At 32.2% G+C, this 16479-nt stretch overlaps 1 protein-coding gene across 1 annotated transcript in view; it reads left to right on the forward strand.

Annotated features, from left to right (window-relative positions):
- Nucleotides 1–16479, forward strand: part of DMD (dystrophin) — a 2117885-nt gene that overhangs the window by 634508 nt on the left and 1466898 nt on the right. The window contains 1 exon segment of the mRNA XM_074300855.1: nucleotides 5569–5748. Within this exon segment, the coding sequence (XP_074156956.1) occupies nucleotides 5569–5748 (180 nt within the window).

The following is a 16479-nucleotide window of genomic DNA, read 5'->3' on the forward strand; positions in this document are numbered from 1 at the left end:
TAGAAAGTAGAAAAGTCAGTGAATAAAAGAAACAGGAAAAAAAACTACCCAAACTAAGTAAAATATATACAAAACAGGCCATGAAGTAACACAATTTTGAATATATAATTTGTTCAATACTTATCCTCAAAAGAGAACTTACTATAATCTTTTAAAAAGTCTCAAGCCTCATTTTTATTGATAAAAAGACTTAAAAATTAAAAATAAATAATCTAGATATTTATTTACAATGCTTTTACATTTTAAGAGAATATATATATACATATATATATACTTTATATAATTTTCAAACTAGCAATAGACATCTAGTATTTGCCTAGTATATGCCAGACATTATATATAAAAAGATGGGGCTATAAAAAAGAAGCAAAAGATTTTTTCTCTCTCTCTGTCTCTCTATCTTTCTCTGTCTCTCTATTTTTTTCTCTGTCTCTGTATGTCTTTGCTTGTCTCTGTCTCTGTCCCTCTGCCTCTCTCTCTCTCTCTACTCTACACACACATATATACACATACATATATGAATTAGTATCTGTGTGTATGCATGCATGCATATGTGCATGTGTGTGTGTGTATGTACAGAAAAATAAGAAGGGGAATCACTAGAATTAACAGATGTTGGAAAAGGCTTCTTATAGAGGTTGAAATTTAAAGGCAGTCAGGGAAATCTATAGGTAGAGATGAGGCAGAAAAATTCCAAGGATTTCTAAAGAAAATACCTTGAGTTAATAAATATCAGGATCATGCAACTAGGAGGCCAATATAGCTGGATCAAAGAGCATATTTCAGAAAGTAAGGTATAAGAAAACTGGAGTGTATTTTAGAGGTTAATTATAAAAGATTTTGAAAGTCAAATAGAAAATTTTGTATTTGATCCTGCTGGAGCTTATTGAGTGAGGGTTACATGGGCAAACTTCTACTTTATGAAAACCTTGATTAAGCTGTGAAGAGGAAATAGGAAGACTTTCATAAATTCTGTAGCAGTGTACATCTTCACAATCACACAACGGATTAAAAGATCAAAAAAAATAATTATGTTTAGTGACTATTTTCTTTTGATTGAGTAGTACAAAATACTCTCTTAAAAGTTCTCCAAAAGTTGTTTCCCATGTATATCTCGAACTACAGGATTACTTTAAATAGATAACAATAGAGTAGTTTTATAGTTCTGTGATTATTTATAAATAATGAAGCAGAGAGATGCATACTTTACAAAATATTTTCATAGTTGTGAAAGATGTATTGAGTATGAATGATGGAAAAAGTGTTCCCTATAGGTGGTGAGTTTCTCCAGATATCTGTGGATAGGATTGAATTGAATAATTAAGCCTGTTCTTCAGGGATTTGGTCATGCAGGATTAAAGTTCACAAGAGAGATTAGTACTAGATATAAAGATTTAGAAGTCATCCACCTAGACATGGTAATTACTACCTTGGGAGCTAATAACAGTACCACAAGACAGAATAGGAAAAGATTAACAGGAAGTTTAAGACAAATTTGGAGAAGAGCCTCCATTAGGGGAAGAGTTTAGATAATGACACAACAGAGAAGATTGAAAAGTGGTCAGAAAGACAGAAAGAAAACTAAGAAGGAACTGAAATAAATTAAAGAAGAAGAGAGAATATTTAGGAACAAAGTCTGGTTAGTGATGTCAAAAGATGCTAAAAGGCCAAAATAGACTGAGAGAAGGCAATTAGATTTTGCTATAAAAGCTCAATTGAACTGTTGAGAACAGGTTCAGTAGAGAGGTAGAGATAAAAGATACAGAGCAGGGAAGACTAGGTAAGTATAGAGAAACATTTGAGGGAAATGTTTCAAGAACTCTTTGTAGATATTTAGTTTGGTAATGGAGAAGAGCTATAGGATGACAAATTGGAGGAGTATCAGGATTTGCTGAAGGCTAAAGGATACCCTAATCTGTAGATAGTGGGTAAGGATCTAGTGAATTAGAAAAGAATGAAAACAATGGTAAAGTGAGTGTAATCAAAGAAACAAATTCCCAAATAGATGGGAAAGAATAGGATCAAAGGTATGAATAGTGGTGCTTGACTCTTCTAGGAAGAAGACTATCTTTCCCGTTGAGACTAGAGCAAAGGAATACAGAAGGAGAAGTAATGTAGAAGGATGTTGAGGAATGGAACAGAGTTAAAAGATGGAGCTGAGTGGATGATCTTTATTTGTTCAGTAGTAACTTTAAAATTCTCTACTAGTAATGTTTTAATAAATTCTCAATGTAGATCAAATTTAAATTATGTTACCTTTCTTGTGAACAAAGTGAAAATATGTTTTATATAAGTCTTGCCATTTGATTGTTTAAACTAATTAACAGAACTTGACAGCTGGTCCAGAATTTGAGGTAAAATTTTCCCTGCTGACTAAGGCGGTGAATAAGAATTTAATGTTCATTAAAATATGTCACAATACAAGACCCAAAACAGTTGCCATCTGTCACCATCTTCTATCACACACATAGCTATATACAATATAATACCAGTTTTTCTTTTTTATCTATGACCACATAATTTAATTTGAGATAATATTTCTAACAATCTTTAAGGTTCTCTTTTCTCATACCTCAACACATATACTTCTGGATGGGAAGAAGAGATTGTGTGTTTCCTTCACTTCTGGTTTAGTAGTCCTAGTGAAGATTGAAGGATATTGGAGTGAAAGTGGGTGTGATAAATTTCAGTGACCAATATTGGTTTTTGTCCTTCTAGTGGGATAATGACTAGGCAAGTAATTGTACTGTTGTAAAGGGATTTTTCTCATGAGGAACCATAGGGAATAATAGGATCAATAATAGAATTGCTAGGGAAAACAATCTTGTGGACACAAAGGGATAATTCCACATAAACTATATTATCTTCCATGGTCTATGCTGCAAGTACATTCATAATATTGTGCGATTATTGAAGAATAATGCATATTATTTGAATTTGTGAATGAATTAATTTCATAATAGTCAAGTAGAGAAAGTTCCATGCCTTAACTATATCCATCCAAGTGCTTGGGATGTGGATATGCTATTGAGGATTTTACCTTGAGAATATTATCTTTTTTATTGACTAAATTAACATATGGATTAATTTTCTGTAATATTTCTCAAATGATTTTATGTATATATACATATATATATGTATATATACATATATGTGTGTATATATATATATATATATATATGTGTGTGTGTGTGTGTGAAATTAAGTTCTTAGGTACATATAGATGTGTGTATATATGTACATTTAAGCATTAGTTTTATTTTTCATTAAAACTCTGGGGATCCAATTAGTTAAAAGGTTATATAAGAAAAACTGCTTAGACACTGCTACTTTGCACTCAAATTAGCAATGTGGTAATTTTCCCTGAGCATGATTGTAACATATAGTGGCAGTTTTTCCTCTTTCTAAAGTATCCTCAGTTAATTAAATATAAAGTATAAGTAATTTATATTATCTTCTAATGTAACACAGTTGATTATTTTTAACCACTTTCTTTAACACGTGTAGAGTAAACCATGGAAGACTTCTTTGTCTATAGATTTTATTTGGGAATGCTTTTAATATTTATGAATAGAAAAAATGTGTTGAGCTAAAGAATAAGTTAATATACTAACATAAAACTATTGCTGTCTCTCCTACTTCATATATGCCCAGTATTTTTATATGGATTAATCTAGGTTGTCTGTTCTCTGGGAGAGAAGAGTAGGGAAATGGCTTATATATATATTTAATAAAAAATTTAATAAAAAAAATTATGAAAATAATTTCAAGACCAAAGGAAACACATTTTGCAAGTTATAATGTTTAGGATATGTTTTAAGGAACAAGAATTCATCAAAAAGTGAAGACAAACAAAGCAGTTTCTGAATGAAGGCTAAATCCAAGAAGTAACAGTAAGCATTGAAATTTCTATAATTCATAGTATTAGGCATTGGAGCTACTAAGACATGAATTCAAAAGTCTCTACCATCAAGGACTTACCATATATGAGTTGGGAACAATGAGTTCACAGATAAATAAAAACAAAATGTGTACAATATAAAAATAAATTATTTTGAAGACAAAGAGATCACCAAGAAGGCCCTCTAATAGTTGAGTTGATATTTACCCTAAACCTTGAAGGAAATCATCATTGACAATAGAGTTAATTTCTGTATTATACCTTACTGCTTACCAATGTAGGTCTGTGTTAAGTTGAGTTATTACTAGAACAAATATGAGGTGATTTATTTAATAACTTTTCTGTTTCACTGCCACATTTATTCATTTTTAAAAATCTGACATTTCTGTTGAATGATCCTTTCTTTTCCACACAGCACACAATAGGTAGGACAATGATAATAATCTAGGGACTGGACTAGGACCTGTGATTTCATTAGAATGAGAAACCCATGGTGAGGCAATTCCTACCAGTACAAGTCAATCCTTTTTGTTCAACTTCAAGTCTGGATAAGAAGATGAACATTTTTTTTTTTCTGGACAAGTAGTGATGGTTGAGTGGGATGGGGGACATATTTATTACCCTCATAATTTGACTATATCTCCAATAACAGAGAGGAAGGAAAAAAAGGAGAGATTCAGAATAACTATTATAATGTAGATAATAATAATAAGGTTGCATTCTTGGAATATTCAAAAAATACAAGGAAATAGCTTAGAATGGAGTAGCTTAGTAAGGACACAAAATTTCTCAATACATTTACTTTAAATTAATTAAACTTTCTGTTGTTTATCAACAAGGTGGGAATCAATGCTATTTATCTCCTTAGTTTGAAGGACTATAGAAAGTGTGTGATGAGAAAAAGGGATGTGGGGAATACTAAAGCACACTGAAAGCCTTGGTTTGCTATAACCATTTACTTTTGTTTCATAATATTATTGTCTTATGAGCGCAGGGCTTAGAACACACTGGCACTTAAATTATTTTTCCATTCAATTCCACTATAACATCAGCAGTAGGAGATAATTATTCATATAGCCATTGTGGTAACTATATTGGTAATGTTACAGCCAGTTTTTGATTAGTGTAAATGATGGATCCTCTGAAGTGGTTACATTATTTGATTTTGCACTGCATGTTCACATTTTCCTGGAACAAACGACCATAGTTTACATAATTGTAACTTAGATTAAGTGCAATTTTGACTCCATGTGATCAGATCAGGTGATTCATTACTTAGCTATACCTTGCATTTAAATTGTGAATTAATGTTTTCTAAAACCATCTCCCTCAAAATCTAGTGGGGATGAAGATACATATATTATTATCCTCATTTTACAGATGAAAACACAGACGATCAAGTCACTTCCTTATTTATGTAATAAAATGGAACAACATGAATTTATCTCTATGTCTTCTTATTATATGGCTTATGCTTTACTGCACTGCGTAACTGTAAGATGCGTAACTGTAAGAATTTACATGACATATAAGCTTTTTTCTCATAATATACTTAACAATCAAAATAAGCATATGTGAAATATATATGTATGTATATATTATATAGATACTATTAAAATCATGATTAGCACTATTATATAAACTAATTAGTATTTATTTTTAAACAGATTTTAAAAGGAGAGCTAGAAATGAAGAAACAAACAATGGATAAATTGTGTTCACTCAGTCAGGATCTACTCTCAACTTTAAAAAACAAGATAGTAGCTCAAAAGATAGAAGCATGGCTGGAAAGCTTTGCCAAACGTTGGGATAATCTGATCCAAAAACTTGAAAAGAGTTCTGTGCAGGTAAGTTGTTATAATTATCATGCCATAAAACAGTTTTTTAATCACTGGCTTGTGAATTAAATTTACTTTCATAACTGCATTTCTAATCATATTGCAGGGTGTCCCTAAAGTCATGGTGTGGTTTTAACTTATGAACATTCTGTATTTTAATATACACATTTTAAAACATCATTCTGATAAAGGATTCATAAGCTTTAACAGAGTGGTAAAAGAGCTTTAGAAGCCCTGTCATAAATTATCCAAGAGACTTTTATAGCCCTCATTGTTAGAGCAATGCTTTTGGATCCAATAAAATGCTAGCATTTAACCCTTGTTGTCACTTTGAGATGGGAACTTTGATTTCTTTCTTGTCTTTGCATAGCAGCAGATGGTTGAGAAGTTGAGAAAAAGCAGTATCAGAAAGGAGAGATGGAAGTGGAAAGCTGGATACTCACATGAGTTATTGGCATTTCCTCCTTCCTAATTACTAGGGGTGATGATTAGTTAGGTATTTGAAAAGGGAGTACAGGATTCTAAGCTGGGTTAGCACAGGAGGTGTGGGCTGGCTATTACATCACAGTCTAACATCAGTGCTGTAACTTCAGGACTCTTAAATCCCCATCTGCCACAGCACTCTAAGCACTGTGGATGTGACAGAAATAAAATTTACACTCAGTATTTTAGGTTTATCAGTGCCTTTAAGACTTTAAAAGAAGATAATTGAACATTATTAGAATATTGGTTGTGTTTTTTACTGAGAATGTATGGAAACACATGGACAAAAATCATATAGAATGAAAAGATATGAGAGAATAAGCACTGGTAAAATCATAGCCCTAGCATAGATAAGAAAAGCTCAGGGGTACTGAAGAAAAGAAGCGTTGTTTTGACCTTATAACATTCTTCTAAAGGTCTACAAACTCCAAAAGAAAATCAATGTATCTCTGATGTGGATTGTCACCTAGTATGCTTAAGCTAATAGCTCAAATACTCTGGAATTGTGGTGGGTAGAAAGAAAGAGTGGTAGTGAGAGGAGAGAAGTGCATCAGAAAGAGAGAATGAAGAATAATTTAAATTGTAGACCAAGGTAAGAATGTCCTATGACTTGTGATGAGATTTTAAAATTTTTATCTTTGGTTAAAAGAACTATATCAGTATTATGTGTATACCAAAAGTCTCAGTAAAGTTTTAAGCTTTAATAACTTAAAACTACATTTCCTCAGATGAAGTGTTATTTTATATTAAACTTGGATATTTAGTATGTAGCATAAAAGAATAATTTTGTCATCATATTTTTAGAGAATCACTACTTATCTCAGGATATTTTGCATTCTTATTTTTTTAGTAAGCTTTATTAATTTAAAAAACACTGAGATTTTTGGGACATTCTGCATTTTGAAAGCATATTTATCTGAGATACAAAATATAATTACTTAAATGGTATTATGTAATAAAAAAAAAAACAGTGAGTTTGGAGGGAAGAACAAGGACTCACTTCTAAACCATAAGACCACTGATCAAAATCCCTTCTTTGAACTTCAGTTTCCTCGTATATACATTAAAAAAAAAAAGTAAAGATAGAAAGACCAAACAATTCACAGTTATTCTGAAGAAGCTACTTTGTGAATCTTAAACTGTCTTAAAACATATTTTAATTATGAAAACCTTATTAAATTAGAAAAAATGCTATAAAAATAAATTACATTTAGCCAAGGAAAAGAAATAATTAAATTTACATTGTTAAACTAGGAGTCAGTAATATTCATTTTTCAAACTCCACAATGTTTTGGTCAAAAAAGTCTTTTGAAGAAAATAGGTTTTCAAAGTGTTCCTTGCTAAAATTTATAGTGGGTAGAGTATATGTTTTCTATTAGCTTAGACCTGTTACCATTTTCTATTATAGTTCCTGCTATCCATTTATTAAATCAGAATTTATTATGAATATGTTTTATGGGTCCTAAAACCTTTAAGTGAATGAATATTGTCACTTACCAATCAGCAAGAGATTAACATTCTGTGTATAGGCAAGGATTGTTTTGTCTCTGTATTTCCAGGTCCTTGGGACTGATATTAAGAGATATTTAACAATTAGTTGGGTTTTTTTGCATTAACAATAGGAAAAGATTAGGTTATTTTTAATTTATTTGTTATAATTAAGGATTCCATACATATTTAAAATTTAGTGCAATGATTCAGAACAAACAATAATACTCATTTCTTTTATTAATATAACAATATTTTTAAAAAGGTTGGAAAACAACTTACTTCCTTAACATTTATAACTAAAACCATATCCCCTAGTTATCCACTATGAAATTTTAGTTAAACCACACAGAAGTAAATTTTAAATTAGTTGGGGATTATTTTTTTGAGAATAGAATTCCTTTTTTTTTTTTTTTTTTTTTTTTGAGGATAGAATTCCTAATCAGACAGGCAGGATGATATCAATTCTATATTCAAAAGCTGGCAGCTCTCTGGATACTTCAAATCACAAAATATTTCCAAAGGTCATTTTGAAAGAAATTTAATGCTTATGTGAGAGTCAGAAATCTCAAGAATTTGCTTTTTATTAAAAACCTTTATTGAGCAAATTCAAAATTAGTTGTAGTCCTAAGAAAAGAAAGAACCTCTTGCAGATAGACAACAGAAAATCCATCCTTGACCCCATGGTCCAATCCTTGACCCCAAGCATTGTATTTTCAATTAATGGGTCTTAAGGTCACCTTTTCTCGAGATAGATTTTGGGCAACTCACTTGACTTTTAGGTTCAGTTGTTTGATAAGCAAAAAAGAAGTGGGACATACTAAATGACCTATCCTTAACATCACTTCCAGCTTTAAATCCTATTGCATTTCCTATGATGAGGTTTTATTTAATCTTAAATGTAGATATTTGAAATGTGTTGGCAAAAAACGGTTTTTGTCATATTTTTATTCTTATGTTACTTTTCTCTGGAAATTTTGTATTCCTATTGTTACATTAACCTTACAGTGGGACAGCTAGATGGAGCAGTGGCTAGAATACCAGTCCTGAAGTCAGAAGGACCTGAATTCAAACCCAGTCTGAAACTTAGCACTTTGTAGCTCTGTGACCTTGGGCAAGTCACTTAACCCAAATTGCCTCATTAAAAAAAAAAAAAAAAAAAAAAAAAAAAAAAAAAAAAGGAAACACTAACCCTAATTGAAAAAGTAATGATATCTAATTCTACTTAAAATTAGGATGCAATTGCTTTACTGCTTTCTTGATTAACTTTATTTTACAAATTACAAGAATTTCAATTAATATTTTGTCAATACTGAAAATATTCCAAATAGAACAATTTTACTTTTAAATATTGTTCTGCCTTACAATTAAATTTTCTAAGTTCTAAACTTAGATATTAAAAATATGTGTTTTTAAATCCTCTGTTTTCATATAGAATAGACAACATTTTCCTGATTGTCATATAAGAAGTCTCTTTTAAAATTAAATAATCTTGGTTGTGTCTCCTCCTCAAGTATGTATTCCTTGCATGTAGGAGATATTTTATTCATCCATTCATTCATTTTCTTTTTATCATCATATGCTAGCACAATCTCAGGCACCAGTAGATATTTATTAAATATTTATTGTTTGATTAATTGATTAAAGGTACACTTGCATAAATTGTATGAAAATATCTAAAATAACTTTGAGGAGCTTAATATAGTATCTTTGATTTTAGTACTTATGACTTTATTCCATATGTATACACACACGTATATCACATTATATTAAAATCTCAAACTCATTTTACTATTTAGTCCCTCCCCCTCTGTGTGTGTGTGTTTGTGTATGTGTTTCTCTCTTTCAGTGTCTCTCTGTCTCTAACTGTCTTTGTATCTGTCTCTCTTTCTCTGTCCTTGACTCTGTGTGTGTGTGTGTGTGTGTGTGTGTGTGTGTGTATTTTATCTCTCTGTGTATATCTCTCCTTTTTGTTTAGACTTGTGCTTTCATAGGTAAGGGAACTTAAAATGAGTAAACTTCTATTAATCATAATATATGGTTCTCAAAAGTAGTTTAGGACACTGAGAGGTTAAATATTTTACACAGAATCTCACTTGGGTCAGAGGCCAAATTGAATTCTGGTCTTCCCAAATCTTAGTACAATATTTAATCTACCACATTGCCACAACATTTTTTTTAATGGTACACATTTTCCCTTTGTAATCTTTTCTAATTTTCAATTTATTAAACTAAAGAGATTCTGGTCTTGTATCTCGAGGGTGCATTTTGTCATCTTTTTATATAATTCTTCCTCAATTTCTTATTATTAGTGGGAAATTATCTTATGACTTACATTAGTAAACTCTTATTCATTTAAAATATGATAAAGACATATCCCACTGTATTACAACAATTTCCTTTTTTTTTTTAATCCATTGTTAGGTTGCCTCTATTTTTTCTTTTTTTCTTTATTTTTTAACATACATTGCTTTATGAATCATGTTGGGAGAGAAAAATCAGAGCAAAAGGGAAAAACAATAGGAGAGAGAAAAAACAAGAAAAAAAGAAGTGAACATAAGTATAATGCCAGAGAAACTGAGGCAAGATAGAGATTAGAGAGTTTTTAATATTTTATTTGGATTTCTGAGAGGGATTTTCTGAGACCAAAGGATCCATTTTGGTCCCAGAGCTGATATCTCAAAGCATTAAGCATCAGCCTCAGCTTCAGTATCAGCATTGAATGCGAAATTTCAATGAAAATGTGGCTCCAAGATCAGGGTAACAAGGCAGGGGGTGGAGTTCAAGCATTGGTAAACAGTGGGAATTTCCAAGGGCTGACCATCAATTTAGTTCTAACAGGGTGGGGGCTGAGGACAATCATAATTTCTTATAAATTGAGAATAAAAGAGATAGTCAAACTAGATCCAGGAAGTCTAGAGAGATAGAAGTAGAGGATATTAATTAGGTATCTGAGATAGAACATCTAGAGTCTTATATTTTAGGATGCCAGATCTCTACAGAGCTAATTATCTCAGTTCTAATGGTCAGGAAGGGGAGTTGCAACCAGGGAGATTGAGGCAGAACAATTCAAGGAACTGAGGTAGAACAGTTTAAGGAAAGTGAGGCAGGACAATAAAAGGGAACTGTGGCACAAAATTGCATGTGTTGATTTACATTTAGTCTCCTTAGTTATTTTTCTGAATGTAGATGGCATTTTCTGTCCAAAGTTCTTTAGATCACTGAATCACTGAGAAGAACCAAATCTTTCATAGTTGATTATCACACATTCTTGCTGTTATTTTGTACAATGTATTACTGGTTTTGCTTGTTTTGTTCAGTATCAGTTCAAGTAAATATTTTCAGGCCTTTCTAAAATTGCTTATCATTTCTTAAAAGAATAATAATATCCCATTACCCTCATGTAACCATAGCTTGTTCATCTATTCCCCAATTGATGGGCATGACTCCTTTTTCCAATTCTTTGCTATCTCAAAAAGCTTTGCTACAAATATTTTTCTACATTGGGATCTTTTTCCCTCCTTTATAATTTCCTTGGGATACAGACCCAGCAATGGCACTGTTAGGTCAAAGGGTAAGCACAGATAAGCCCTTTGAGAATAGTTCTAGATTGCTCTCCAGAACGGTTGGATCATTTCACAACTCCACCAACAATATATTAATACTCCAGTTTTCCCACATCCCTTCCAACATTTATCATTATCTTTTCCTATCATGTTAGCCAATCTGAGAGATGCAAGGTGGTATTTCATAGTTTTAATATGAATTTCTCTAATCAATAGTGATTTAGAGCATTTTTTCATATAATTACAGATGACTTTAATTTTGTAATCTGCAAATCACTATTGATCAGAGAAATGCAAATTAAGACAACTCTGAGGTATCATTACACACCTGTCAGATTGGCTAAAATGACAGGAACAAATAACGATGAATGTTGGAGGGGCTGTGGGAAAACTGGGACACTGATGCATTGTTGGTGGAGTTGTGAAAGAATCCAACCATTCTGGAGAGCAATCTGGAATTATGCCCAAAAAGTTATCAAAATGTGCATACCCTTTGACCCAGCCATACTACTACTGGGCTTATATCCCAAGGAGATACTAAAGAAGGGAAAGGGTCCTGTATGTGCCAAAATGTTTGTGGCAGCCCTTTTCATAGTGGCTAGAAGCTGGAAGATGAATGGATGTCCATCAATTGGAGAATGGTTGGGTAAACTATGGTATATGAATGTTATGGAATATTACTGTTCTATAAGAAATGACCAACAGGAGAAATACAGAGAGGCTTGGAGAGACTTACATCAACTGATGCTGAGTGAAACGAGCAGAACCAGAAGATCATTATACACTTCAACAATGATACTGTACAAGGATGTATGCTGATGGAAGTGGATTTCTTCAACATAGAGAAGAGCTAATCCAATTCCAATTGATTAATGATGGACAGAACCAGCTACATCCAGAAAAGGACTGGGAAATGAATGTAAACTGTTATTTTTACCTTCTGAATCCAATTCTTCCTGTGCAACAAAAAAATTCGGTTCTACACACATATATTGTATCTAAATTATACTGTAATATATTTAACATATATAAGACTGCTTGCCATCAGGGGGAGGGGGTTGGGGGAGGAAGGGAAAAAATCTGAATAGAAGTAAATGCAAGGGATAATGTTGTAAAAAATTACCCATGCATATGTACTGTCAAAAATGTTATAATTATAAAATAAAATAAAAAATTAAAAAAAAAAAATTTGTAATCTGAATATTATCTGTTCATATCCTTTGACTATTTACCAATTGAGGAATGACTTGTATTCTTATAAACTTGACACCGTTCTTTATATATTTTAGAAATAAGAACTTTATCAGAAATACTGGCTATAAAGATTTTTCCCAACTTTGTACTTAATGTTAATATTTAATTATCTTTTTTATGAAGTAAACAATTAATTTCAAAAGATGCAACTATCTGCTAGTTGCTGTGCTAAACACTAGGGATACTAAAGGCAAAGACTGTTCCTGCCCTGGAGCTGAGGGGAGAGGGAAAGAAAATGACATCTAAACAAGCTAAAAACAGGATAAATTGGAGATAATGAGTGAAGGCATTGGAAAGGAAATTTAGAAAGACTTCTTGTAGAAGGTAGGAGTTTAAACGGGACTTGAAGGAAGGCAGGAGAGAGAGAAATCTAAGGCAAGAGGAAAATCCCAGGCCTGTAGCCTGTAAAAATGCTTGGAGTCTGGAGATGAGGAATGGCTTGTTCAAGAGACTACATGGAAACCACAAAAGTAAGAGGTGCTGATCAGAGTTAGTAGTTAGAATGTATTTTCTTTCTTAACACCTAAACAAAACACAAGTTGAGAAAATTCACTTCCCCTCTTTGAAAAGGAATAGGACTGTGGTTTGCAAAGATGAATATATTCAGACATCCTGTATATAAAAGACAGCAAAGTGGTGCACTGGGCAGAACGCTGTGCACTTGTGTACATTTGGAAGAGAGTCATACATGGTGGGCTTAAGGATTTTTGTTCTGTCTTGTTCTTCTGAGAGACTTGTAATCTTGGACTGTTTCCAAACATTCTACCTTCCAGATCATTATGTTTTGTTAGGATAGTGATCATATTTTAATGTTGCTGGGGTTTTCTTTTAGATTATCCTCATTTCTGTATAGTGTTTTGTTTTTGTTTCTTTGGTGAGACTTGCCATTAAAGATTCCAGTAGTTGGGCTTATATCCCAAAGAGATCGTAAAGGAGGGAAAGGGACCCACACGGGCAAAAATGTTTGTGGCAGCCCTCTCTGTAGTGGCAAGAAACTGGAAACTGAGTGGATGTCCATCAGTTGGAGAATGACTGAATAAATTGTGGTGTATGAATATTATGGAATATTATTGCTCTGTAAGAAATGACCAATAGGATGATTTCAGAAAGGCCTGAGGAGACTTAAATGAACTGATGCTGAGTGAAATGAGCAGGACCAGGAGATCATTATACACTTCAACAACAATACTACATGATGATCAATTCTGATGGACGAGGCCATCTTCAACAATGAGAGGAACCAAATCAGTTCCAAGAGAGCCATATACATCTAAATCATGGGAACTGAGTGTGCACCACAATGTAGCATTTTCATTCTTTCTGTTATTTGCTTGCATTTTGCTTTCTTTCTTAGGTTTTTCTTTCCTTTTTGATCCGATTTTTCTTGTGCAGCAAGATAACTTAATTGCACAGGTCATAAATTCTATTCTCATAATTTTCATTCACTTTTGAAATACTAGAGAGCAGTATATTGTAGTTGCCTGTTCACTTCACATTTCACAGGGTCCTCTCTCTCATCAAGTGTTAGATTGTTTTTGTTTTGCAGTATTTATTCATAGATGACTGAACTGGTTTATTAGATATGGAATCCATATTTCCATATGTTTTTTGTGTTTTCCATATTGATTTATCTGCTTGTTTCTAGGTCCTTGAGTTTTCATTTTCCTGAAATTTTTGGTAATTTCAGAATTTTTCCCTTATTTATCTCTTGTTTATATTCTGATTCTTCCCTTTGATGATGGTTTTCTTGAATATGGATCTCAAAGCATCTCAGCTTCCTCCCTGCTGGGTAGTTCATGCTTCCACATCTTGGATTACTGCCCCAAGTAACTCTTAAGTAAACAGAACTGGGCTGGGTTGGATGCTGAGTTCTTTTCCTAAGGCTTAGTGGAGTGCTGCATGATATCCACATCCACAGATAGTGTCTTGTCCCAGAGTTAATTTTTTTCAATTCTCTGACCTGGCAGTGGCAGTTCAGAGCTTTGCAACACTGCTGCTTTGGGCTTATTTCCATAGATTAGATTTCTAAACTCTTTGGTTTGCTTGTCTTTTGTGAAGACCAAGTTAGCACCCTGGATGCCTTGGAATCAGCCCCAGTCAGGATAAGCAAAAGTTCTTGGTCTTTATTCTTGGTCTTTAAGGGTAGAAGTGAATTGGAAGGCTGAAGGATCTCCACGACCTCCCTTCTCCTCCTCTACTGTCAAGGTGACTCTGGCTTGTCTTACTCTGTACTTAACGTTAAGCTTGTTTCTGTTAGTTTTGTTTGTGCAAAACTTTTGAATTTAATGTAACCAAAATTGTCCATTTAACCTTCAATAAATATTCTCTAATTCTTCTTTGGTGCTAAATTCTTGCCTTCTGCAAAAATATGAGAGACAAATTATCCCTTACTCTTCTAATTTGTTTATGGTATCAGCCTATATGCCCAAATCACGTATTCATTTTCACCTTGTTTTGGTAGGGGGTATGATAGTTTCTAACATATTATTTTGCACTTTTCCAGAAATTTTTATGAAATAATGAGTTCTTATTCCAGAATCTATGTTTGGGGGTTTATCATATACTAGATTGCCATAGATCTTGATTATTGTGTGATATGTATCTACTCTATTCTACTGACTGATCTACCACTCTGTTTCTTAACCAGTACCAAATAATTTTGATGACTTCTTCTTTTTAGTATAGTTTTACTACTATAGCCACCATGCTTTGTATTTTTTTTCATTATTTCCCTTGATATTCTTCATCTTTTGTTTTTCCAGATGAATTTTATTATTATTTCTAGTTCTATAAAATAATGTTTTGGTAGTTTGATTGTATAGCACTGAACAGTTAAACCAATTTAAGCAGAATTGTCATTTTTATTATATTAACTCAGCCAAGCCATGAACAACTAATATTTTTCCCATTGTTAGACCTGACTTTCTTTGTGTGAGAAGACTTTTTTGTGTTTATATAGTTCTTGGGTTTACTTTAGCAGGTGAACTGCAAATTATACTATTTTGTCTACAGTAATTTTCTCTTTCTATATCTTGCTGATGGGCTTTGTCAGTAATATATAGAAATGCTGATGATTTGTGCAAGTTTATTTTATATCCTACAACTTTGCTAAATCTGTGACTTGTATACAGTAGGTTTTCTAAGATTTTCTAAGTATATCATCTGCACAGAGTTTTATTTCCTCTGCTTATTCTAATTCATTTATTTTTTTTTCTTTTCTTATTTGCTAAAACCAACATTTCTAGTACAATGTTCAATAATAGTGTTGATAATGGGTATCTTTGTTTCACACCTGATCTTATAAGGAATATGTCTAGTTTCTCTTCATTCCAAGTAATACTTACTGTTGGTTTTAGATAGATGCTAGTTATTATTTTAAGGAAAACTATCTTTATCCCTAGCTCTCTAATATTTTTAATATCAAAAGCTTTGTCTGTATCTATTGAGATTATCAAATGATTTCTGGTGGTGGTGTTTTTGATAAGTATTTAATTGTGGATTTTTAATTTGTTTTTTTTTATAGTTTTTTTTTAGTTGCATTCCCATTTCATTGATCTCCTCTTTCACTATTTTATTCATGGAACTATTTAGAGATATAAAATTTCCCCTAAGAACTGCTTTGGCTGCATCCCATAGGCTTTGGTATATTGTTTCATCATTGCCATTCTCTTGAATGAAATTGTGGATTGTTTCTGTGGTTTTTTGCTTGACTCACTCATTCTTTAACATTAGATTATTTAATTTTCAATTGGTTTTTAGTCTATATTTCCCTGGTCATTTTTTTGAATATAATTTTTATTGTATTGTGGTCTGAAATAGAAACATTTGCTATTTCTGCCTTTTTACATTTGATTGTGAGGATTTTATGTCCTAATACAAGGTCAGTTTTTTATTTAAATACCATGTATTGCCAAGAAAAAGGCATATTCCTTTCTGTCCCTATTTAATT

The sequence above is a fragment of the Sminthopsis crassicaudata genome, chromosome 3 (genome assembly GCF_048593235.1).
Source record: "Sminthopsis crassicaudata isolate SCR6 chromosome 3, ASM4859323v1, whole genome shotgun sequence".
NCBI lineage: Eukaryota > Metazoa > Chordata > Mammalia > Dasyuromorphia > Dasyuridae > Sminthopsis > Sminthopsis crassicaudata.